Source organism: Pleurodeles waltl, chromosome 5 (assembly GCF_031143425.1).
Source record: "Pleurodeles waltl isolate 20211129_DDA chromosome 5, aPleWal1.hap1.20221129, whole genome shotgun sequence".
Classification (NCBI taxonomy): domain Eukaryota; kingdom Metazoa; phylum Chordata; class Amphibia; order Caudata; family Salamandridae; genus Pleurodeles; species Pleurodeles waltl.
The window spans coordinates 988,661,558-988,688,957 of record NC_090444.1 but is presented as its reverse complement, the minus strand read 5'-3'; the positions used below and the strand labels follow the sequence as shown (position 1 = coordinate 988,688,957).

The 27,400-nt window shown below is 43.1% G+C and overlaps 1 protein-coding gene across 1 annotated transcript in view; it reads left to right on the top strand.

The window, feature by feature from the left end:
- The window catches only part of FNDC1 (fibronectin type III domain containing 1), a 1,110,328-nt gene that overhangs the window by 295,530 nt on the left and 787,398 nt on the right, over nt 1-27,400 (top strand). Inside the window, exon 5 of the mRNA XM_069235143.1 lies at nt 3,465-3,652. Within this exon, the coding sequence (XP_069091244.1) occupies nt 3,465-3,652 (188 nt within the window). The remainder of the gene's footprint in view (nt 1-3,464; nt 3,653-27,400) is intronic.

The following is a 27,400-nucleotide window of genomic DNA, read 5'->3' as shown; positions in this document are numbered from 1 at the left end:
GGCAGTGAGTTCCATAATTTGGCTCCTAGATAGGCCATAGAACTGCCACCCCATCTGGCTCTCTTTACTATAGGAAGTCTGGCTAATGCAGCCAATGAAGATCAAAGCTGCTTCAAGCGTATATAAAAGGAAGCTAGAGATCCTAACAGAAAGGGGCCTCTGTTATGTAAGGACATGTGACCATAGCATAGTTCTGTGAACTTTAAATGCTGTTCTATTGGGAGCCAAGGAAGAGAGGAGATAGCCGTTTTGGCGGATCAGTGTCTAGGTATGTTCAGGAGAAGCCGGGCAGAGTCATTCTGAACCACCTGCAGTTTCCTAATTACGTACTTCGGGGAGCTAAGGTACAGTGCTTTACCATAGTCAAGCCGAGAAATAATAAGGGCCTGGACAATGAGTCTTTTGGCTGCAAATGGAAGAATTTTGAAGACTTTCCTCAGGAGCCTAAGTAGACTGAAACAACTTGCAGAAATCTTTTTTTACTTGGTGATCCATAGTAAGCCGAGGGTCCAGCCAGACTCCTAGGCTCTTAATATTTTCTTTAGGGGGACGCAAATTCCTTAAAGTGTCTGGGATAGAAGGTTGGAGCCCCATACGGGGGTGATATCCCAATATCCTTACTTCAGTTTTGTCTTCATTTAGCCTAAGTTTGCATTCGGACATCCATCGAGTCACTGCCCACAGGCAAGGGGTAAGTGACGAGCAATCAGTGCTGGAATTGGTGGAGAATGAGACTACCAGCTGAGTGTCGTCTGCGTTGGACACCAGAGAGAGACCGTAAGGTTTTACAATCTCTGCCAGTGGGAACATGTAAATGTTGAATAACGTGGGGCTGAGGGAGGAGCCCTGAGGTACCCCACAGTTGATTGAGATGCAGTTAGAAACGAAAGGCCGGTCCAGACCTGAAAGGTTCTCCCCACCACAAAGGAAGGGAGACATTTCAGGGCACTCCCCGTGATTCTGATCTCCACCATTCTCTGAAGCAGCATACTATGGTAGGCTGTGTCAAATGCTGCACTAAGGTCAAGAAGAATAATGGCCGTCACACCACCTCAATCATGGCATCTTCTGGCCTCTTCCGTGACCGCAAGCAGTGCAGATTTGTGCTGTGTAATGGCCTGAAGCCCATTTCAGTGGGGTGGAGGATATCATTGTCCTCAAGAAAGCCTGAAAGTTGGATATTGACGTGCTTTTCAATTATTTTAGACACTGCTGGCAGCAAGGAGATAGGCCTATAGTTATTTAGGAGGGCTTCATCGAGATGAGGCTTTTTCAGCAAAGGCTTAATTATGGCATGCTTCCACTGATGCGAAACTCCCCTTGCGAGAGGCATTAAGAAGGTTGGTAAGAACTGGTACTATAGCGGAGGCGCCCAAGGCCAAAACATGGGGAGAGGCTGGGTCGAGTGGGGAGCCCGATTTCAGCACAACAAGTTATTTAGAAACCAGGTCTTCAGTTAGGGGAGTAAAACGTGAGATAGAGTTACACTGTGAAGTATGCTGACCTATAGGATCAGAAGATTGATGGGATTTACCAGAAAACGCTGAATAAATGTCTGATTTCTTTTGCTGGAAGAAAAGCGCTAAGTTGTTACTATTTTCTTGAAAAGCGTCCAAGAGCTTGCTATGTGAGTTAGGCTGTGCAATCTCTTTGAGTATTTGAAAGATCTCCTTTGGCGAATTTGAGGCCTACTCGATTCTAGAGGCATAGTAAGAAGCCTGGGCTGCTCTGATTTCTGAATGGAAATGTCTGATTGCTTTCCTAAATTCCCACTTTAGTGAGGCATCATATGATTTTCTCCATCTTCTTTCCAGGCACTTGCATTCTTCTTTTAGGTGGTGGAGGTGGGGGGAAAACCAAGGAGCACCTTTATTACATCGGCCCCCTGGTTTGATGGAGTAAGGAAGCACTATATCTAGGGCTTTGGTGATCCAGCCATTAAATGTCTCTTAGAAGCAAGCTGTATGATCTGTGGGGGTTGGTTTCAGAATTTCAAGGGTGCTAGTCCAGTCGTTTGCCCTAAGCTTGTGCCAATGACCATGAGGTTGCCTTATAATTTGGGGGGTCTACAGGTAATAGAAGTAGGGAAGTACTGCCTAATTAGTAAATGATCGGACCAGACCAGAGGACGGGGAGGCATAGAAGTTAGACCAGCTGCGTTACTAAAGACCAGATCAATAGTATGGCCCTTGGCATGTGTGGGACCGCTAATTAGTTGGGCCAGGTCCAGACCAGCCAGATCGAGAAGGAGGGATTTAGCAGCTGGATTGTCTGTGTCTTCTGCATGAATATTAAAATCACCCAGTAACATGAAGTTTGGTTTATTACATATTAGATCTGTAGTATGGTCAGGAAGAGATTGTATAAAGACGTTCGAAGTGCCTGGGGGGGGGGGGGGTAAACCAGTGCCCCATAGAATGTATACTGGGGATTCAGTGTGAAGGAAAAGGACATGCTCTCGCCTCCGGGCAGCGATAGGGGCTGAGAGGTGAATCCCTTTAGATAACAGAAATTCCTCCACCTCTTGCTGTGCTTCTATCCAGTCTACTTATCAGGTAGCCTTGGGGGAGCGCTAATACCGCATCCAGAGATGAACCCTTGTGAAGCCAAGTCTCTGCTCAGGAGAAGACGGATGTCGCATTTAAGGGCAGCCAAGGACCGACAGTTAGTCAGGAGAAATGCACTAGTTGGCCCGTCCTGAACCAGTGGCACTGTCCCAGAGTCAGGCTGAGGAGACCGGTACAGTGCATGGATGACTGTACTGGGTTCTTAGGATTAAAGTATTGTTGGCAGGCTTCCAAAGGATCGGGTCTAAGGGAATTCAGGAAATCAGAAGAGTAAGTTGCTACTTCTCCTCTGATTGGACCAGAAATTCTGGCCAATGGACCCGTCCAGACACAGATGGGTGCAGACAGGCTTGCCTTAGGAGCGCCTTTGGCACGTCCGTTGCATCGTACTCCTTTTATGGAGTCTGAGAGGCAGATAAGACGGCCACTAGACCGCTAACCAAGATGGTTGCTCGAAAATGGATCCGAAAGCAGAAAAAAGATGGTGTCCTAATGGGCGCTGATCTCTTTAGACGGAGGAGCGGCTTTGGAGGCAAAGTGCAGTGATGGATTGTGACAGGTAGGGAGGGGGGCAGAGAACAGTAATCTCTGTGGCAAATAAAATTAGCAAATGCCTCACCAACCCTGAATACAGCTGAAAACCACCTGAGGCCACTGAACATGGACCTAAGGGGGGTTGGGGTGAAATTTAAAACAACAATAAAATTTGATTTAATGATTAATAATACAGTATAAAAACTGTGTAAGGCTGAAGTACAAAAAGGATGAGAGCACCTCTACAGACTTAATCTGAGGGTCCGCTCAGTGACGCCCATAGGTGCAATAATATAATCACTATTATGTAATAAGAAAGAGTTGTGCTATCTAGCTTTAGTTCTCTCCCTTTTCTCTTCCCAGGTATTATTCCGTTCGCTACAGGGAAAAGGGAGAATCAGCTAGATGGGATTACAAACAAGTGAGCAACAGGCGGACGCTAGTGGACCAGCTGATGCCAGACACCATGTATGAATTTTCAGCCCGTATTACAGAAGGAGACAGACATAGCCAGTGGACTGCCTCTGTTTTTCAAAGAACTCCTGAATCCCGTGAGTACATTTTCTGTGTCTTTACTCAATCCTGTAATACCCAAAATATGCATTGTTAAGGCAAAGTGATGTGAAAGTAAGAATTTTTATTGCTGATATGTTTTATACAGGAAGTACATATACTTGTATTTGAGTTGAACTAAAAAGTTATTTTATTGTTTTCAATTTAACATTTGCACATTTTGACCAACATCTGCTTTTGTAGTTATCTATTAATGCGACTAGAACCTGGCGCTCATATTTATGTTCTAATAGCGAGAATGCAAAACTATTTTGTTCGGAGGAAGTCAACATTCTGTGCTGGAACGGTATTTCAGTTCCACTAAAGATCAGTTGAAGTTTTACTTCTGGCCACAGACAGCTCTGTCGCGGTCCACATTTGTTCAAAAAGTACAATCAGAGAGAGTGTGGGCTTTGGGTCAGCTCTCTCCAGCCATTTCTCTTCATGTTTGTCATGGTTTACCACCACTTGGATTTGCTGTCTATCAAGGCCATTGCATTTACATGGATGGGTATTTTGTCCCATTTGTGTTTCCAATAGGATTAGGTACTGGGGCACAAGTGTTATCTTTGTGAGAGTTCAGCATGTGTGTGCTCTTTGCATTTCAGCTCCTGGGTTATGGCTTTTTTGTTAATGAAGTTCTTGATGTTTTGATATTTTAGCCTGTTATGAAAGTAGAATACTATAGCCTTAGAACCCGCCGTAGCGGGCTTTACCGGCTATTAAAGGCCCGCTTCCTGCGTTAAATGCCCGAGCCGAAGGCGAGGGCATTTAACAAGGGAGAGGGACTTTAATAGCCGGTAGAGCCCGCTACGGCGGGTTCTAAGGCTATTAGAACATTCTGCCGGTCAGGGCAGAATGTTCTATTAAAAAAAAAATGTTCACGGAGCCCGAGGGGATTAAAATCCCCTCGGGCTCCGTGAGGCTTTGTTCACAGCTGTTGCTGTGAACAAAGCGAACATTGGAATGTTGGCGCTGCGGGCTTTTACCGGCCAGTAAAAGCCGCAGCACTCCATTGTTTTCAATGGTGCTACCAACATTCCAATGTTCTAATATTCATTAACTGATTTACCCTTGTACGTTTATTGTTTTATTTTGCTATTATGATAACATGTTGATAGATCCACAGCTTTTTTGATCACAGATGGGGCTAGTCATAAAAATAACTTCGACTTCTGAGTAATTTAAACATGTAGATTTAGTCTTGCAACTGTGAGTAACTTTAATACATTTGGCTCTTCACCACTTGTGTGTGTAACGTTGCTTAAAGGTGGAGACTTACACACCTTCACCTGCTGAAATTAGGTGGAGACAAAATGTCAAGTGTAAGCTAGTACTACCGGAAGGGATTGGCAGTAAGTCCAGAACCACACATGACAATACCCACCCATAGAAAATAACGGAGGGATTGACCTAAAATAGAACCACATGGAAAATAATGTGAAGTTAAACTAAAGAATTTCAACTTTTTAAATATATATAAAATTAATTTCATGATAAAAAAGTTAAATACAAATGACAAAATAAGAAAATGTTACATTAGAATACGTTAACAACTTTTTAATTTTTTTTTTTTCCAAAAATGAAATTATTTTAAGTTAATTCCATACATACGTCTTTTGTCATTTCTAATGCATAAATAAATAAATACAACAATTTTAACTGCAGTAGAATATTTTAATAAATCTTAAAAAATTTAATCTAATGACAGCTTTGGACACCAGACCCAACCAAGCATCACCGAACCCACTCCCCCGGCCATCCCCCTCAACGCCTGGACCCACATCAACACTGAAGAAACCAAAACCACCATGAACTCTATCCACTCCGGCGCCCCATCGGACCCCTGCCCTCACTTCATCTTCAATAAAGCCGACGACATCATTGCCCCGCACCTCCAGGCCATCATCAACTCTTCATTTTCTTCTGCTACCTTCCCCGAAAGCTGGAAACACGCCGAAGTCAACGCCCTACTAAAGAAACCTACGGCTGACCCAAGCGACCTGAAAAACTTCCGCCCCATCTCGCTCCTCCCCTTCCCTGCCAAGGTAATAGAGAAGACCGTCAACAAACAGCTTACCAACTTCCTGGAAGACAACAACCTTCTCGACCCTTCACAAACCGGATTCCGAACCAACCACAGCACTGAAACCGCCCTCATCTCAGTCACAGACGACATCAGAACCCTGATGGACAACAGTGAAACAGTCGCCCTCATCCTCCTCGACCTCTCGGCTGCCTTCGACACCGTCTGTCACCGCACCCTAATAACCCGCCTCCGCTCCACCGGGATCCAAGGCCAGGCCCTGGACTGGATCGCCTCCTTCCTCTCAAACCGCTCTCAAAGAGTTTACCTCCCACCTTTTCGCTCAGACCCCACCGAGATCATCTGCGGCGTACCTCAAGGCTCCTCGCTCAGCCTGACACTCTTCAATGTCTACATGAGCCCCCTCGCCGACATAGTACGCAAGCACAACATCATCATCACCTTCTACGCCGACGACACCCAACTTATGCTCTCCCTCACCAAGGACCCCGCCAGCGCTAAGACCAACCTACAAGACGGCATGTAGGACGTCGCAGATTGGATGAGGCTCAGCCGCCTAAAGCTGAACTCTGACAAAACGGAAGTCCTCATCCTCGGCAACACCCCAACCGCATGGGACGATTCCTGGTGGCCCACAGCCCTTGGCACCGCACCGACCCCCTCAGACCACGCCCGCAACCTCGGCTTCATCTTGGACCCTCTTCTCACCATGACCAAACAAGTCAACGCCGTGTCCTCCGCCTGCTTCCTCACCCTCCGCATGCTCCGCAAGATCTTCCGCTGGATCCCCGCCGACACCAGAAAAACCGTGACCCACGCCCTCGTCACGAGCCACCTGGACTACAGCAACGCCCTCTATGCTGGGACCACCGCTAAACTCCAAAAACGCCTGCAACGTATTCAAAATGCCTCGGCCCGCCTCATCCTGGACGTACCCCGCAACAGCCACATCTCCGCACACCTGAGACACCTGCATTGGCTCCCAGTCAGCAAAAGGATCACCTTCCGACTTCTCACCCACGCACACAAAGCCCTCCACAACAAGGGACCGGAATACCTCAACCGTCGCCTCAGCTTCTACACCCCCACACGTCTCCTCCGTTCCTCTGGCCTCGCGCTCGCTGCCGTCCCTCGCATCCGCCGCTCCACGACGGGTGGGAGGTCCTTCTCCTACCTGGCAGCCAAGACCTGGAACACCCTCCCCACCAGCCTCAGGACCACCCAGGACCACTCCGCATTCTGGAGACTCCTCAAGACCTGGCTTTTCGAGCAGCAGTAGCCCCCCCTCCCCCCTAGCGCTTTGAGACCCGCACGGGTGAGTAGCGCGCTTTATAAATGTTAATGATTTGATTTGATAAATATATTTAACTAATTAAATATATTTAAACTGATGAAGTATTCAGTTCAAAATTAAGGGCCTGATTTAGAACTGGCTGGATGGGTTACTCCGTCACAACGGTGATGGATATCATGTCCACCAAAATCTAAATCTCATAGGATAGAATGGGATTCAGATTTCGGCGGATAGGATATCCATCACCGTTGTGACAGAGTAACCCGACCACTGAGCTCTAAATCAGGGCCCAAGTTAATAGTGTAATAGCATTTATTTTTGTTAAAATAAAAATATATAAAATTATTTTATTTTAAAATTAACATTACATATTTTTACTATTTTTTCAACTTTTACCATATGGGGTGCCCTACCCCAATGGTGGACATCCCTCTGTGGTAAAGTAAAATAAAAAAAGGTCTATTAATATTAAACCTGAAAGAAAGTAGTCAAAATATTTTTATACTATTAATTATTAATTATTATTAATTAATTTCATACATTTATTTTAAATTTAGGACATTAACATGCCACAGGGCTATTACCTTTATTTTGAGACACATAATAAATTAATTTAAATATATTCAATAAAATGACCATTATTTTTCTGATGATTACATTAAAACAAGTCTCACTTAAAGAAAATCAGTTATATTTCTACTACTCATTCCAATGTGTTAAACATGGTGTATACGAATATTTGAAAGTAATTATGATTACATTTTAATATTAAATGAATATTTCATCAATTTTAACTTCAAAAACAATTTTTAACATCAAAATATATTTCCTAATATTCTTAAGTAGTTTAAGTGCTTTAATGTAATTTAATATAATTTATTATGGGGTTTTATTTTAAATCTCTACCTCCATTATTTTCTATGGGAGGGTTTTGCAGTACCAGTGCTTTGCCATGTGTAGTGCTGAACTTACTCCAGCTCAGAGCTGCAGTACATTTACTACTGTTTTGCATCCTTGTGTGCTTTCTTTTTTGTGGATGGGTGTATGTGCCTCCATATACCCTACCTTACTTTTCCAAAAATGCCTCCAATTTCGTAGTTAAATGTGCCACTTTGTAGTAAATATCCAGTCCCATCCAAATATACTAAGAAGTGCTTTGCACGTGAGAATCTCCCTTTAGAAAAGATAAGAGAGGTGGAGATTTACACTTGTAGATTTGTGAAATGTGTTTTGTAGAAAGTAAGTAATATTATTGTGGTACTACTTAAAGTACTATAAAATACACAATGTGCATTAGGCCCAAGGTAAAGACTTACACACACATAGGCTTTTATGAAGATACACCAAGAATACTCTATCAGTTACAATGCAAATTTAATCTTTTAAATCCTTTTCATAGCATTCTCCTTTGAGAGCACAGTTTAAAAAAGGCGCTGTAGACTGTTCAGGAAAGGGAATCCCCTCCAAGCTTCGATATAGTTGTAGGCCAAGTTGTGTTTAATGTGTGATTTTCTTTCTAGGCCATATGAGGCTAACACAAAATTGCCAAATTATTACCAAAAGTTTCCCTTAACAAAATACCAACCTATTAGCTTTGGTGATGCTGGTTAACTTCTCAGTTTGCCTGATTGACCAAGGGCATCTGAAAGACTATAGGTTTGTTAATAGAACACTGATGCCTTTAGGCAAAGTCTTTGTTGTTGTACATCTGTCTCCTAAGTAGGTGTGTCAAGCTGTAGATGAGGGTATATGCAAAGACGGCAGGGTGTATAACAACTGACATAGCCCAAGATCTATGGTTTATTTCTGTTACAACACAATGTTCAATAAGGTCAGAATGCTTCAAGCAAAACAAAGTGAGATAAAGGCAAGTTATTGAAAGGTGGAGAGAAAGGGCATATACCAGTCGGTCCTTTCCTTCATATCATTCCCATTAATGGAGCTTCTATTTGCAGAGAGCCCCCTGAAGTCTGCAGTATGGCTTAGTAATCTGTGCATCATAAAAATTCAAACTTTTGTGGCAATTCTGCTTCATTGTTTAGGTCTTGGCAGGGGGCTGTCAGAGTGCTGTAGCCCTTTCCTTTCACCTGCCTTCTGAGGGCCCTGGCTTGTCTGTGTCAAACTGAGGCATGTTAGGGAGCCACATACTGCAGAGGGGCAGATGCTGCATTGGGTACAGCATGATATTGGGCCACAAGATGTTATTTGGGCCACAGGAGGCTGGATGCTGTGGGAGAAGGTGTACAAGTTTCCATATGGTGTGGTAGACAACAGGAAGTGGAGTGTTGAGGGAAGACGAGCAAATGGTGCTTGATGCTGCAGAGGGAAGAGGCACAAGAGACCAGGTGCCTATGTGGAGGAGATCAGAGAAGGCTTGGTGCTATAGGAAAGAGGACCTTAGGTTGTTACGTTAAACAGAGAAAGGTTAAAGAAGGGCTGATTCCACATGGGAGTGGGAAAAGAGATTGACTAATACAAAAACTGGAAGGCATAGAATGCCAGATGCTGGCTGGGGGAGGGAACCATGTAACTATACACCACACGTGTTATGGACAGAAAGCTGAGAAGCTGTCTTTTGTAGCAAGGGCATTTTTTACCTTATGTTTTATTATTTTTAGTATCAAAAAACTAAGGGTCAAGTGTTTGAAGGATTTTGGTTATCAGAGGGCTTGTGAATCACAAAACATTTTTCTTATTCATTTAACGTATATAGTATTTCAGAAACCTGTTTATAAAATTGTTAAATGTGTTTTCAAATATATGATGAATATGTATTTTGAAAGGGTCTTGTTTTGGGTGCCCTTTACAAATTCCAATTTGGTAACCTATGTATGTTGATGTAATGTTATGTTACAGGGCCTTTATAAAGTGCACCATTTACCCTAGGATTTCTTGCCACTATCGAATGTGGGAAAGTAGCACCCAACTAGTTGAAGAAGAGATGCACTTAAGTATCAAATGTCTGCTTAAAAGCCATGTATTTAAAGCTTTCCTAAATGGACACAGTTCTGTAACTAAACAAATCTCCCATGGGAGAGCATTCCATTCTTTTGGGGCAAGTATCACAATCTTCGTCCTCCAGTCCTTACCCTTCAAATTCTTGGCACCATCGAAAGACTGGCAGATGCAGAGCAGGGAGTCCTCCAAAGACCATATCTGACTATTCAATCTCTTAAACAGTCTGAGGCTAGTTACTTTAATGCCTTAAAAATTAGACAACATTTTTTTTTAAATTGATCCGTTGTTAAACTGGTAGAAAATGAAGGTTCTTCAAGTGGGGTGTATTTCAAGCTCTCTTAGGAATTTGAAAGATTAAACTAGCTGCAGCATTCTGAATCATTTGAAGCCTTTTTAGTTCACTCTCAGGAAGGCCAAAATATATGCTTTGGCATAGTCCAATGTTCTACTAATAACAGCAACCATAATAGTCTTCATAGCTTCAACAGAGAGACATTGGTTGGATCTTCTTGATAGTTTGCAAAATTAATACACATTTTGAACCACCACATTAATTTGAGGCCTGAAAGGAAGATGTTAATCAACTAAAACTCCAAGGCCTTTTTGCAGCTAGTTTTGGGGATAGCAACATGACCATTTCTGAAGGGGTGTCCAAAAAAAGTGTTTGATTTAGCACAACAATTTCAGTGTTTTCAGTTCAGCTTTAGGTGGGTATATCTGTTGATGAAACACGTCATAGCTCTAAAATGATCCTGTGCAGATGCCGAAGTATCAAGCTGCAGTAAGATCTGACAATCATCAGCAACATTAAGAATCCAACAGCCTCTTTTTTATGACTCCTTAATACAAGGCTTGATGTAAATATTAAAGAGAAGAACGGAAAGGGCAGACCCTTGTGTAACACCACACTTAAACTTTAATACTGGTACCATAAATGGACTAAGATGCACTACCTGAGTCCAATTTTCTAAGCAAGAGCCAAGCCAACCATCAAACCTCCCCATGAATCTCCCAGTTTGCAGTCGATTGAATGAAATCATATGGTCCACCTTCTCAAACTCTGCGGATGAATCAAGTACAAGCAATGCTGGAATATAACCATCATCCATGTCCTTTCTTAAGTCATCTAGGACTGATGGAATCACTGTGTCAGTGGTTTGTTTAGGTTGAAACCCTGCTTGATAAGGATCTAGGTATTTAGAATCAGAAAGATAAGAGTTCACCTCCTGCGCTATATGAGCTTCCAGGAGCTAAGTACAATAAGGCAATAAATATGGTGGAAATGTGATAGAATGTTTGGGTGGTCACCAGGTTTTTCCAATTAATAGAAAACAGTAGCTTTTTTGAATAATCAGGAACTTTGCCTTCACTCACTGATACATTTAAGAAATTGGTAAGAAGATCTATGATGGAGGAAACCATCCACTTCAACACTCTAGAAGGGCATGGATCACAAAGATAGCCTGATTTTACTTAAGTTAACAGTTGGTGTGCATCGTCAAATCCCACTGTAGTGAGTCTTGATTTTTTCAATAAAGAACACATTTAATTCATTGCACTCAATTTAGCTCTAGAGGAGCATGCTCATGTCCTGCCTTGTCAATCCAACTATTAAACTCCTGGACAGACGCACCCAGGTTATCACTTAACACAGGTTTGTTAATTTCAATGCCTCTTATCAATCTTATCCCACTTCCAGGATATCGCTTAATAGTGCTGGAGCTGTCTTTCTTTCCTCCTGGGAGTATTTAAAGATAGCCAGGCCATATTATGATTGGACCATCCACATGGTTCAATACTGTAGTTCTCAACTAAGTTATCCAACCACTAGACACAGCCAAGTGTATGAACCTTTCAATGCATGAGTTCTTTTATGTGTTGTATTGGATTAAAAGAGATCAAAATCTCAAAGAACTGTTGACTTTTGGGGCAGATGCTAATAATTAAAATCTCCCACCATCAACATGTTGCTATGCTCTATCAGAAAAGAGCACATGGTGTCATAAAAATCAATGGTGAAACTATTCACATAGTGTGGAGGATGGTAAACTAGGTAAACTATCAGAGACGTCATAACTCTAAAACCAGCTTCTAGTATAAACAAAAGAAAATCTGGCTCAATAATCGGTTCTGCTGCGAGAGGATGCTTAAAAAAGGGCTGCAACTCTCCTTCTGATTTTACCTTTTGATTAGGTCCGCAAGGAGGTATCAGTTAGACATGTTTCCAAAAGCAAAAGTTTGTCAAATTGAGATGTGCATAACAATTAAAACATGTCCGAACTGTGCTTAGTCAACAATCTCATGTTCAAATAAATTATATTTAGTAAGTTGGTGTTTTTCTGTGCCAAGGTTTGCATTGATTTGCTATCTGTTCCTTCCCATTATGGGGAAAATGTCTAAGTTTTAAATAGTGCAGTTAAAGTTTTAACTGAGGGCTTTAAATTTAGCAGACTGCAATATTGTAGTTGAGTGAGTAAGTAGGTCAACAAACCAGCATAGTGGCTAGCCCCTGGTCTCACCTGGGTGTGTATAGGTACATACAGGCTGGCCTTTGGTGTGCTGGCGACGTGCCAGTTGCTTGCATCCACTGCTCACGTCCGCACTTTGTTTTTAAACAGAACGCTAAGCACTCTCAAAATGATGTCCACTTCCTTCTTCCCAACCTCCAAAAAACTACTAAAAGTCTCCCATTGAGCAACTGAGAACAAAGTGCAATGTAAAAATAAAATGCAGTCAATCTAACACATTGACTGAAAAATATATTCAGGCAGTCAAATTGAGGCAATTTATAAACATGAAGCGTTTTGAGGCAATTAATAAAAGGTGCAACACGGCCACCTTCCACATTAATGGTGCTACTCGAAGGCCTGCGCATTGAGTGTGTTTAAATATAGCCTGCCTAGCACATCTAAAGCGCTAACCTCTCTAGAAATGGCTCTCCAGTTCCTATTCCCAACTTCATAAAAACTACTAAAAGCCTCCCCTCACGCAACTGAGAGCAAAGTGAAAGTGCATTACACATGAAAAGTAGTCAAAAATAAAATACAGTCAGTCTAACACATTGTCTGAAAAATTCATTCAGGCAGTTAAATATATCAAAAGTATCAATGTTTTGCAATTATAATCCTGTCACAATACTTTGAAAATGACATACTCCCATGTTGGGATGTTAACCTATGGGTAAAAAGGAAAATGGTCCCCTTCGGGACCCTTCTCCTTTGTGATTGTAAAAATTATTTTTACAAGCAACCTTTCCAAAAGACAGATTTGTTTAGTACAGCACCTTTTCCTTAATGCTACTGAGCTGCATTTAAAAAAATGACCACCAACAGAAGTTAGTGACAATTTCTGATCAACATAATGAATTTAATGAGGTAGGACCGATTGTGACTTACTTTGTGAGCCTACATATCCAACATAGGTTGCATAACAAAATCATTTAATGGTTGCAAATTTTCTATCCAAATTACAACCACTTTTTGACCACATCAGTAGTACATCTGGCCCTAAATCAAAACCATGATCTACCAGTTTCAATCATATCCACGTTTTTGCATGATCATAACAATGAATGATGGCACATAGTAGAGCATTTCAGTTCACATAAACTGAATTCAACTTCACTTCAATACATTACATGCCATTCTCATAGTTCCTGAGGATCACATAAAATTTCTCCATGCTTTCAGGAATTCTAGCCTGGTTGTTACTCGAATTGACAAAGCGTTCCCTTAGATTTAACCCTAATCATTTTATTTAGCCAATCTTGAAATAGAGGTGCATTGGGTTTTTTCAATAATGTGTAGTTAGTGACCTGGCTACTACCATAGATATAAAAATTAGATTGGCATTTTCTAGTGACACCAGTAGTATGACTTAACTAGTCCAACAGAGAAATTTGAGGATCCATAGGAATTTGTCTAGCTAACAGGAGGACAGCAGTGCTAACAAGTGTTAAAAGAAGACATGACCAAACTAGATTGTCATTCCCCCACATTCTCTTATGAACATCTAAAACATGACAGATCAATGTTTTATTCCATTTCGACCACTTTGCATAAAATTGCATTTGTCCAAAATTAGTGCCCTTACCCTTCAAAAATATAATTCATTTACTGTTTTCCAAATGGCTTCATCTATTTTTATACAGTCTCCTTGACTCATTTTCTGTAATTTTCTACAAATTGTTCAATTGAGTGGCTTTATATAGTTTTGCATGCCATGTATCAATGCCTGATTCAGGTTGTTCACTTGCTAATTTTTTTAATAATGCAGACGATTTGTCCATACTAAAGAGTTATAATTTAGTGAATGACAGCTGACTTGGTTATGTGATAAACAGTACTAGGCGTTATTCTCTATATTCAAGTTTTCAAACAAACTTAGGGGGTCATTTCGACATCGGCGGTCTTTTGACAAGACCGCCGAGGGACCGCCGTGCTGAAGACCGCCAGTGGTGGCGTTTTTCCTCTTGGCGTATTATGACTGCTGGCAGCCCTCCGTCCTTTTCCGGACGAAGAGCCGCCAGCAGCCATGCTGGCAGGCGGCGGGGAAGTGGAGGTTGCTCCACCTCCACCACCACGTCAACAGAACACCGCCCACCGAATCATGTTCTGTGATTCGGCGTGGCGGTGTTCTGTTGATGGTGTGATGGCGGCAGAGCAGCCCCCATGGATCCCGTCCCCTCCCGGAAGATCAACGGACAAGGTAAGTTGATCGTCCGTTAGGGGAGGGGGGTGGGAGGGTGTTGTGTGATGTGTGGGTGCATGGGGGTGTGTGTGTGAGTATGTAGATGGGGTGTGTGAGTGCGTGTAAGCATGCGGGGGTGTAGTGTGAATGGAAATGTGTGCGTGTCTGTCTGTATGTATGTCTGTATGGATGTGTGCGTGTATGTCCGAATGAGGGTGTGCGTGTATGACTGTGTGTGTGGCTGTTGGCATGTTTGTTTGTGTGTGTGCAGGAATGTGTGTTGGTGGTGCCTGCATGTGTGTCGGGTGTGTGTCTGTGTTGTGATGTCGGGGGTAGGGGTGGGGAGTGGGGTCCTGCCACCTTTGGAGGGTGGCAGGTGGGTGGGGGGTGTCGGGGATGGACTCGGGGGTGGGGGTTGTCGGGGACAGGCTTGGGAGAGGGGGTGGGGATGGCGGGTGGCGGAGACCCCTATCAGTGCCAGGGAAGGAATTCCCTGGCACTGATAGTGCTTACCGGCATGGATTTCATGGCGGTTCCAAACCCCATGAAATCCATGGCGGTAAGCCGGGTCATGATACCGCCGGTGGTCTTGTGACGGCCGCCAGGCTGGAGACCCAAGTCTCCAGCCCAGCGGTCGTCTCTGCCATGGCGGTCTGATCGGAGAAGTGGCGGATGACCATGGCGGTAAACGCCATGGTCATAATTCCAATTTTTTTACCGCCAGCCTGTTGGCAGTAAAACAGCCACTTCTCCGTCAACCGCCAGGGTTGTAATGACCCCCTTAATGTTTCTAACTGTGAGAACCTTGAAATCCCTAATAAATATCATTTCTACATTGAGCCACCTTATCAGTAGTGCCTCTGTTAGAGGCACCAAATCAGAGGCGCAGTCATCTAATCTAGTTTCAGTGTTGATTATAGGAATGGAAAAATCTTAATAGAATTTATTTTTATTTACAAAAAATATTTTGTGTGCTTTAGATCTACAATTTTTGGGACTTTTATCCATTTTAAGATTGCATATAGTGAATAAAATAGTGATCATTTAAGGTATCCAGCTGTTTTCATATTAATAATAGGTTTTAGCCCACTTGCATGTAGTACAAAAAGATGCAAAGGCTCTGGAATAATATCACTTTATATTTTGTATTGTTAGGTCATAAAAAAGTGTGATATGCTAATTCCAGTGCTTTTTCAGCCCAAAGATATTCAGACAATATACCCAATATCTTTTTAAATACATTAAAGTTGTGAACTAATTATGAGATGGAGAACAAACAAATAAGAGTAGTTTTGAGCATTTGATAAAAGCTAGGCGGCTGATTATTGAGAGGGGAATGTGTTTGCATCTCTCAAGGAGTGATCAGCCCTTTTTGTTTTATTAAAGTATCATAGTTTACGCCATATTGATCAGAGTAATTCTAAGAGACTCCTTAATAAAGTTTAGCCTTCTGATTTTATGCCTTGCAAATCACCTCTGGTAAAATAACTTCAGATGGTATTAAAAATCAAGGTTTTGAATTTTACATGATTCTTTGTATAGCCATGCAGATTAGAAAATATGATAACACTTTTCCATAAAGTTGTGTACATTACTAGCATTTGCTTTAAGATGTGCTACAATTTAATCTACATATAATTTTAATTTTAGTGTATTTTGATCAGGAAAATTAGTCCAAGTTATTTCAAATTAATATAGCCAAAGGTTCAATTAATAATGCAAATAAGGTTGGTGATATGGGGCAGCCTGGTTGCATATCCCTTTGCAGTACAACTACATGTTCTAATGTAGAAGTAACCAAGATATCAACCCAAGCCTCTTCATGGAGACTAGTCAGTAACCTAATGAATTGGGTAGGGAAGTCAAATGATTCCAGTATGGCTAATCGACTATCCTAGCACACAAGGTATAGGCTTTGGCTGAGTCTGACATCCTTACAGTCAGTGGGATTTTTCACTGCCAAACCATGTCAGTTGCTTCAAAAAGATAGTTGTTGTTAACTGCTATTGTCTACGAAGAATAAAGCCCTTGTGAGCTCTATGTAGTATGCTGGCTCTTGCCATTGTTATATTAGTTGCCATTACTTTTGTGATGAGTTTACAGTCTGTATTAAGGAGGGTTGTTGAGAAGTAATAGTTTACGTCTTTTGTCCTCCTACCTGGTTTAAAAAAATTCTCACCATTCGAGAATTTAAAATATTTTGATATTTGGCAATGTTTGACCATAATATTCACAGGCTTGCAGAGATTGTCTAATCAGAACATCCACAAACATTTCAAAAATTCTGCAAAAAACACATTGTAATTGCTGGCTTTGCCATTTGGTATTGTCACCAGTATTTTTGTTATTTCTATTTCTGAAAAAGGCAATATCATTTGTCGAGCCTAAGGTTCTTGTAGAAGAAGAATTATTCCAGCTCATTTTTGTTTATAGTGAGAGCAATACTATATAGTTTATGATAGTGACCAAGGATTATCTCCTGGATCCCACCAGTTTTTAAATTGTTGGCTGCATTGCATATAATGTCTATTCTTTTCTTCTTCTTTTTTTTAACTTAACAGACCATGCTAATGATTTTCCCAACGCCTCTGCCTCCTCCCAACTTCTTTGAAGATAGGATTGATTCATTGATAATCTCTTGAGAATAATATTAATAATGTCATAAAGTACCTCCCCATACCTGAAAAACTTCACTGCCTTTCATTCGACAAAAATATTACATAAAAGGCCTTGATGGGCACTCATAGAGCAGTGTATATTAAGGGCCTGGTTTAACTAAGAGATACATTTCTGGAGTATGTACCTGCCCGATCACTTAGCTCTGCCAACCAGGGTTTATTAACTATTTCCAGGATTCACAGAGCAAAAAGGGGAGAGAACAGGTTTTTTTTCAGTAATGAGGCTCTGGAATGAGTTACCGGCAGACTTGAGGTTGGTCTGAAAACCTTCCTTTTTAAGTAGAGACTGGCTTGTGAATGATCTCCTACTGCAGCCCTGAGGTGCTTCTCGTGAACCAGCTGTGCACTTTATAAATTGTATCATTATATTCAATAAATAGCTTTTTTTCTTCCTTTCACTATAAATGTTCAATTAGGATTTTGATCATTTTCCATCTCTTGAACTGCTTTTTACCCTCCATCTCTGCTTAGATCAAGCTGCATAGCAGTGTGGTCTGAAAAAACACATTTGGATAAAATTCACCTGGATGTGTGTCAAGAGAGACCGTTTCCAAAGAAAAGTAAATTCTTGGTGATAATATGATAATAAATACTGATAGAATCTGATAATAAACCCTGATAGAGGAACATGAATCTCTGGTTTGGGGATTAAAGCAAATCCAGGGATCTGATAAATCTCATAAAATTTGATAATAGAATCTGATAAATAGAATCAGATTAATAGAATCTGATAAAATCGGATAATAATATCCCATAGAGGTAGATTCATTTGGTCTGGACTTGGAATTATGGCAACTTCAGTGATCAATTGGCCAACTATCAGGTCTCAAGCACATCAGCAATCTTGCAACTTTTTGCTTATCCTATTTTCTGTTTCTGCTTAAAGTGTATAAACTGTTTGATTGAATAAAATTCAAAATCAACCCCATGATGAGCTTTCTATTTAACAGCATTAATGACATATTAGGATCATTTAGGCGCTCTGGTTTGTTTTCCACAAGAGCTTTTAAATACCTGTTGAGTCATTGAGTTTGGGTCTTCAGCTGTATTTACTCTCAGCTGTTCTGAATTTCTAGGAGGCTGAGGCTAGTGTGAACTGAGGTGAGATTCAGGTAGCAGGCTGAAATCTTCTGGGAGGTAGGCAGATGCCACCGGATGTTTGTGGTGATACCAGACTCAGGAGAGAAAGTAAACACCTCTTCTGTCTGTTGCTAACCCTTGTTTTATTTGCTAAGTAGCAGCTCAAAGGCAACAAAAGAAGGCTTCTACTGCAGAAAGATATGTCTCACAGAGTTTTTACAAAAGTGCTGGTTTTGTGCTTATTTTTCAAACTTGCAAAATTGCTGCTTTCTGCTGGGTCTGGTTCTGAAAGTGTCTTATTACAAAGCCAAAGGTAAAACGAAAACCTTGTGACTTTTTATAAAAGCTTCAGATGCAAAATATCAGGGATAAAATTGTTGTGTCCTAGGGAGCCATGTGGTTTCCGTGATGGTTCTTTTGCTATCTGCAACTCACCACAGTGTCTCGCTCTCTTTGGAAATCTTAGCACGACCACAGAAAGATGGAGACCATTTGCTGCGCTAAAATGTTTTTCATGTGCTTCAGTGTTGCAATTATGTTGAGGGTGTGCATGTCTGATGAGTGCCAGGTGATCTAACACAGTTGGTTTCATCGATAACCCGTGGAAAGCTTAGCCTTATACTGGACCTAAATATGGACAGGAAAGGAGACTTAAGTACGTGAGACCAATTGTTACTGTGTGTCATGTAAATGATCATAGGGAGTTCACCAATCAACAAGCAAACTGCATTGGCAATAGGGTTAATGAAATTCCAAAATTCACACAGGCCAGGAAAAATGTTGTCAGTGGGTTCTAAGAGGACATGTTTGACAGATATCCTCACTTTGTGATTAGCTTCTGGACTAGCAATGAAAGCCTTACTTAAGGCAACAGCTGGCATGTGTCTAGTATAGTCCTTGAGAAGGTAACATAGAAAAATGAAGTTTCTCCAGTGCAGAGAATGTTTAGGAGTGTTCTAGAATAACAAAGAGCTCTTTGGTTAGGTCTGAAAGCTGATTTTTGATTGAAAGTGTTCCCAGGTTTTCAATGTTATTCTCAATGTTATGTTATGTTAAGTTATATTAATATGACTGCTATTACCAATATTGTGTCCTGGCTGTACATATTACTACATGACCATGCTTGATTGCACATGTATGCTTTAGTAGTTATCTGAAAGCTAGGTCTTATTAGTTGCATGTAATTGCATGGGGTGAGTGTTACAAATGTGTGATGCTGCATAAGAAAAGGTGCGGCCTCCTTGTCAGACTCTCTTAATTAAGGGAACGGGTGGTGGTACATGAATGAAGAACACTTGGATGAAGAACACATTTTGAGGTGAAACATTTGCTCTGAAATATTTACATTTAGAACAAGGGCCATAGATGGCTTTATGGCCAATTGCATGTCTTTATGTTTATCTTCTCAATTGATAAACAGTGTAATTAGTTAAGATGTTCGGAGATTGATGTTCTTCAAAGCAAGTTCAGCATAGGTCTTGCAGCCATATTTTGGATGATCTGTAAATTTGCATACTTTGGGAGACCTAAATAAAAAGCGTTACAATAATCCAGCCCAAGCTCATTTTGGCTTGTTTAACTGTTAATCTATGTTGAAGAGCTAATAAGTCAATTACCTTACCCATTTTCCTCAGATGAAAAAAACAGTAGGAGGGCAATTTTAAAATTTGCACTGAACAATTTAGTATATTTTCAAATCTGAACCTTAATTTGCAGACAGTATTAGATGTTGCACATGTTCCCAAATATATTGATCATCCCATAATCAAGCCCTCAATCTCATCAGAGTTCAGCTTTAGGCTGTTTTCCCACATGCACATGATAATTGGGAACCTACACGAAGTGTGGTTTGTGTTGGATGTAGGTTGCCATTAAATCTGATAGTGACAAGCGTATTGTCAACACATGACATTAAATCTAAACTGTAAGATCTGAATAGGCAGATGGTTGGACCAATGTATACATTGAATAAAGTGGGGCTCAGGGATGACCACTGATGAACACCAAGCTGCAGAAAAGCCTCCTTGAAGTTAAAGAAACCTAATGATTTTTTGAGAGAAAGTTTTGTGTCATCAGTGATTAATGGATGAAGGTGTTACATTCTGTATATTGAACCACAAAGGAGTATCATATGCAAATTAAACAAAAAACAAGTAGAGGCCAAAAACAAATTCTAACAAATAGACCACTGGCAAACCCCATATTTGACTAGGGGAGCCAGTTTGGAACATTGTTGTGCAGGTAAAAAGTCCACCATCGGGTCTGATGTTCAACAGTTTTGGATGACATTCATAGTCCTGGCAGGGATGGGAAACTGGGGGGCTCCATTTTCTATTGTGGAATATCAAATACATTAAATGTTCCTGTCTCTGTACAACAACAAGGATCACTTCCAGTTTGGTAAGTATGAAGCAGTTAGGGTTGATCAATATGCTCTGGGACTTTATGTGATCTTTCTCTAGCTTTGTTCTAAAATATGTCAGATGTGTTGTGGGGCATGAGTCTGAGGGCTTATGACGGTTCTGTGTCTAAAGACAGGAGCGGATCTATCTGCTCTACAGCGAGAGTTCACAGGGTTCAGGATGTATCATAAAACAATGATGAGAGTAGTTTTTGATACAGAGGTGTGGACATTGTCGCCATCATATCTTTTCTTAAAATATGTATCAACAGACCCTGTTAGGACTTTGTACACTTTAGAAACATAGTGAATTAATCAGTCAGTCAGGGGGCTTTTAGGGAGGTGTAAAAGCAACAGCTTAGACAGTCATGGGAAAAATGTGTAATATTCAGGGATGAGGACATGTAGGAATGTAGTTGGACTATTTGAGATTGTATGTGTGTTTGTACTATTGATGTTGGGTCTGATGGTTGGGACTTGTTGACAATGGTTTGAATGATGTAGGAGATATTCTGTAATGAGTGAAGTGTGTGGGGAATGCAAAGGAAACTGTGTGCTTTATATATCCTTGAAAATGACTTTGTGTGCCTCAAGTAAGGTTAGGTAATAGTCTGTCGTAATTTTATTGCCTTAACATTATTTGTATGTTGGTGTTAGCAAGATATTAAAGTGTACAACTTGGCCTTGGAAAAGCATAGTTGTTTGGGAGGGTTTGGGAGTGGGCCAGGCCAATTCTAACTTTCAGATAAGGCTTTTGCTGGCTTTGAGCTCTTGGGTGTTCTAAGGTGATCAAGGATTTGCGTTTAGTTATGTTATTGATAGGAGGCATGGATGCTAAATGTTCTAATTAAGCAATAGTACCTAAGGGGTTAAAGCGCACTCCCAGGTAGCTATCTACCAGAGTGATGTGGCCTACTTTTAGACCTATTCCACACTAGTCACTCAGGTGGTCATTCTGAGTTTGGCGGTAACCTGACTGCCACGCCGTTATGACTGCCACTAGGGTGGTGGTGCAGACTGCCATATAACGAGTAAGGCGGTGAACCCAAAGCAACACAGACAACTCACCACCAGCACCGCCACCACCGCCACCACCAACGAGCAGCATCCGGCGAAGGAAGGCAACTTCACGTAGGCGGTAGCCAATGTCCCACCCACCATATTCCGAGTCACCACGCCGCCAGGATATGTGGGGTGGGCTGGCCACTATGAAAAACGTGGCGGAACCAGAAAGTACAAAAGGAGACACCCACCTCCAGGCACAGAGACGCGTCCATGGCCGCCATTGCAAATGAACTGCTAGTCTTCCCAGCGTTGTATCTCGGCATACAGCTTCAGGGCCACTCACAATGACGAAGATGATAACCATAAGTACACCTAGCACAAAGGGGAGAAAATGGCAGCGATACACTATCACACATAACACACATTCCTCGCACAGACAGAAAAGGCCACATACAGGCACGCACAATATACATCAATGCCAAGTACCCAATACACACACAAAGCCGAGCAGATACGTGCTAAACATACAGCACAACGCACACCAACACCACCAACACCACCAAAATATCCCATAACACCTCAAACATCTCAACACAAGCATGGACAGGCATGTTGTGCTACACCACACATACACACACACCATGAACTGTATGGAGCAATGACACACAATCAATAGCAGTGAACACACATCCAAATGATGACACAGGTGACACAACACGTACAACCAACAATCAAGGAAATCCACACATGCAGCACCATTCACACGAACACACACAACACCCCATACAATCCCACAAGCAAGCAGTCAGACATATTACAACATACCCATAGCACAACCCATCTACCCAACACATACAAAAACACAGACACAACCCATACACAGACTTCACAGACCATTTCACACAGATGTCACACCACCAAGTAGAAGAAAACCAGGACAAGCAACTCATCTTGCCAACCACAGCAATGTGGGCAGATGTAATCTGAACCATAAAATGTTGTAATAATATATAAAAAATCTGCCAAATGGCAAGTTCAATCTGCATTGATGCAGAAACGCATAAAGTCCTTACATATTATGGCCCCAACTTGACTCCTGACAGCAAATAGGCCTCCACGTCTTATGGGCATCAATGGGACACGCGGGCACCTCAGAAGTGTGAAGGTGGTTGGGGAGGCTTGGGTGTGGAAGAGGCATTTTTCAGTTTGGGCTTGGGAGGGGTGACTTTGGCACTGGGAGGGGTGGATTGGGTGGAGGAGCAGGGGAAACACTAGAGGGGGCACCTAAGGGATAGGAGGTGGAAGGGCCTGAGAGGGGCAGGGGGACACAGCATTCACAGGGAGCATAGGGTGGGAGAGGAGTAGGGAAGAGGTCATGGGAGGCAAGGAAAACTTTCTTAGTAACACAAGGGCAGTCAGATGATTGAGCGTTGAGAGTGGAGGTAGAGGGAGTGCTCGTCTGACATGTTGGTTTTGCTGTACGTGGGTGCTGGTGTGTGCAATGTGTGCATGTGTGTGGTGGCTGAATGTTGGGTGGGAGAGTGGGTGCATCTGCATTCATTGGGAGGAGGGGGGCAGATATGCAGCGAGAGGGAATGGGGGACGTGTGAGTGAATGTTGCAGTGATGTGTGCAAGTGAAGTGGTTGTGCTGCAGGCGGCAGAGACAGTAGTCGTGGTGAGTGCGAATGTGATGTGTGTGTCTGTGAGTCTGCTGTTGTGGTGATTGAGGGTATGACAGGAATGATAGCAGGACCTGTGTGTGATACTGCAGTGCTGGCAGGTGTGAGTGGAGATGTGACTGTAAGGGAGGAGTGGTGGGGGAAGTGTCTGTTGTTGTGTCTGCAGATGTGTGTTGTGTGTGTTCATGCCTGTGTGAACGTTTGTGATGCCTATGACTGTCTTTGCACACCTTGTCTGTTGTAGTGGGTGTATGCTGGTCAGTTGGTGTGCTTCGGAAGGGTGTAGGGAGAGGGGTAGTGGACTGGGAACAGGTAGCTGGAGGGGGGTTGGAAGATGAAGGGACACTGCCTGCCGTCAACGACAAGGCCAGAGCCTGAAACAATCTCTGTAGGCCAGACAAGGCACCATGAATGCCTACCAGGAACGCATTGTACTGCTGCATCTGGGATGCCAGTCCCTGGATGGCATTCACGATGGTTGTCTGCCCCACAGAGATGGACCTCAGGAGGTCAACAGCCTCCTAGGTGACAGCAGCAGGGCTGACTGAGGGGGAGCAGAGGTGTCTGTGGCGAAGATGACGCCCACCCTCCTGGGTGAGCGGGCACAGGCAACTTGGTGGGGTGCTACAGGGAGAGTGGTACTGGTAAGGGGGGTGGTGGACAAGGATGGTGCTGGGGTGATCCCAGATGAGTCCACCAGGGAGCCACCACGGAGGAGGAATCTGTATCAGATGTGTTGGTAGCTCCAGTCTCCCCCATGATGCTCCCCTTGCCCTCCGTCCCACTGGTCCCCTCGGCTTCACTGGTGTCAGCCTCTTGGGTCCCACGGGCTGCTGAATCCCCATTCATGGGTGCCCTTCCTCCTTTTTCAGATGATGTTAATGCACACATATCCAGAGATGGAAAGAGAGAAGGAGGGTGGGAGAAACAGAAAGAGAGGAAATTATGATAACCCACACATCCACTTCATATAAAAACAATACAGATTACAGCCTAAATGACTTACGCCACAATCCAGCCCAGGAACATACCCAACCACATGTCATCCATTACGGGATGATACAAATCTGAGCACAGTGGGGCTGAGAACACTAACTATCTGACCGGAATGTGTGGAGTACATGTGGCACAGAGGTCCATTGATGTAGCAAGTGAAGCAATTGCAATGTTCACATAACATGCCTGTCATTAACCATATACAGTGCCTATATGACCACCTTGTACTACTACAGTACACGCGGAGATTGAGGATGCAGCCAGTGACATGATAGCATACTTGAGCAACCCGTATCTACAGGTGAACGTGGGTCACAGTACCCCCACTTCTTTTCTTGCATGGCTCAATATAGCTAACGTGACACACTACTACATGATGAGTGTGACAACCAGGACTGTACATTCCCTAAATCACACGTAAATTCCAAGTCCAGTAAGGGTCACAGTACACAACCATGCAGTAGTCACCTGACAGTTAACACTTACCCCCTTGTTGCTGCTGTGCTACCTTCAAGCGCCCATCCAACTGTGGGTAGGCCACTGCCAGTATGCGGGCCATTAGGTGGGTCAGGGTCCGACGGGCATCCCTCCCACGTTGGGAGGCTGTCCCCAGCTGGGCCTCTTGCGGTCTTCTGGGCCCAATGTCTCAGGTCCTCCCTCTGCTTGCTGCAGACGGGTGATCCGCCAGCTTTGGACCACCAGGGTCCGCACTTCCTTGGCGATTGCTCTCCATAAGCCTTTTTTCTGGCGGGCGCTGACCTGCATGAAAAACATTCCGAAAACTGGGGACATGATGTAAATAATACCAATACAGCAGTAACCTTTGGGGACACACAAAAAACATGGACCTTGCACACTGCCAGTATCCCACACATATCATGTGCATGCTAAACACTTGATCAGTCATTACATGTCAATGTGCACACACATACATCGTCAAACACCACCCGACATGTGGGACAAAGGACGTTGTACTGACCTGTTGCCCTGGAGCACCGTACAACCACTCATACAGGGGTAGGACCCCTTCCACCAGTTTCTCAAGTTCCTTCCTTTGGAGGCTGGGGCCCTAACACCTGCAAGTCATGCCATCGTTGCTCCAAGATACGGGACACAGCAGCACACGAAGTGGAGGTCTGTCTTACCCAAATGCTTGGAGCCAAATGAGCTGGCACATACAAAATGGCGGTTACGACCGCAGCAGTCATGACGACACCACCGGCGGTGATCGTCATTGGTCCCAGTCTCTCACAGAGGTCAATGTTAACCAATGAGGAGTTGCACAGCGGTTCAGACCGCCTTCCACCATGAGGACTTCTGCTGGCGGAACTTGGTCACTTCAAGATGTCCAATGCATACCGGACAGGCGGATGCCTTATTAGTCTGTAGCATGACTGTCCTGGCTTCACACTGCGTAATTACGTTCATGTCGTCACAAATAGATACATTAGGTCACACATTGTGGATATTGACACATGTACTGAGTGTCCGGTGACATCACCTCACTTGTCACTACAGTTGTCAGCATATATGATCAGTATAGTGGAACATATGGGGGGTGTACATATACATGTACTGTATAGTCTATTGCCAAAGGGATCATGTGCCATTGTCTGGTTAGAAATGAAGTGTGGCGCAATGTGTCATCCCACAACATGACAACCAAATTGCATGAATACAACTTTCTGACTGTCATATGTCATACTTGGTGCCCTGCATTGTGAGAGGTTCCCAGATTGTAGTTTGTGTCCCTGCACAGATATCGCCACAATGAAGTGATGAGGAATGCACCAGTTTACTGGCCACTCGTAGATCTTGATACCATGGAAGAGCGCCACATCATCCTGACCTATCAACTGAACCATTTGTGCATCAGGGAACTGGTCGCCCAGTTGAAGCCAGACCTCTTGCCAGGTTTGAGAAATCCCTATGCCATTCCTCCAACAGTCCAGGTGTTGTCAGTCCTGCATTGTCTGGCGAGTGGCTCTTTTCAGTTTAAATTAGGACTGGCTGCAGTGTTTTCACAGCCCCAGTTCAGTAAGGCGTTGCAGGATGTGCTGGATGCCTACTCAAGCATGTGCACAGGTACATTAGGTTCCCACAACATCCAGAATTGTCAACTGTAAAAGCAGCCTTCTACAACATATCAAATGTCCCACATGTAAATGGGGCCATTGATGGGACTCCCATTGCCTTGGTACCTCTGCGGTCCAATGAACAGGTCTACAGGAACCGGAAGAGTACATATTCTCTCAATGTACAAGTGGTGTGTCTTGAAGACGAATACATAACATATGTGTACGCAAAATTCCCTGGATCAGTACATGATTCCTACATCCTGAGGAATAGCAGTGTCCCTGTGATGATGTCACAGCTACAGGGACCAAGGGCCTGACTCATAGGTATGTGTACTGCTCTCCATGTCAGACATTTGTACCCCTCCAAGCACTCAGCCTAGCATTGTTACCTATAGTCATGTTCCCTTTTCCACACAGGTGACTTCGGATACCCCAACCTGCCCTGGCTCCTGACACCAGTGAGACATCCAACTACAGGAGGGGAGAACAGGTACAATGAGGCACATGGCCAGACGAGACGAGTGATTTAGCGGACCACCGGTCACTTGAAAGCTAGATTTCATTGCCTTCATTTGTCTGGTGGTTCCCTAGAGTACCGACCAGGGAAAGTCTGCAAGATCATTGTTGCATGCTGTATGCTCCATAATCTGACCCTGAGAAGGTACATCTCACTGTTGGAGAAGGGGGACATTGATGCTGGAACAGTGTTTGGGGCCGGTGACACTGATGCTGAGGGGGAGGCAGACGAGGATGAGGCACATGACAATTGGACTGACATGATTCATCACTACTTTCAATGATGTACAGATATGTATGAATGGTATGTCATCTGCACATGGAA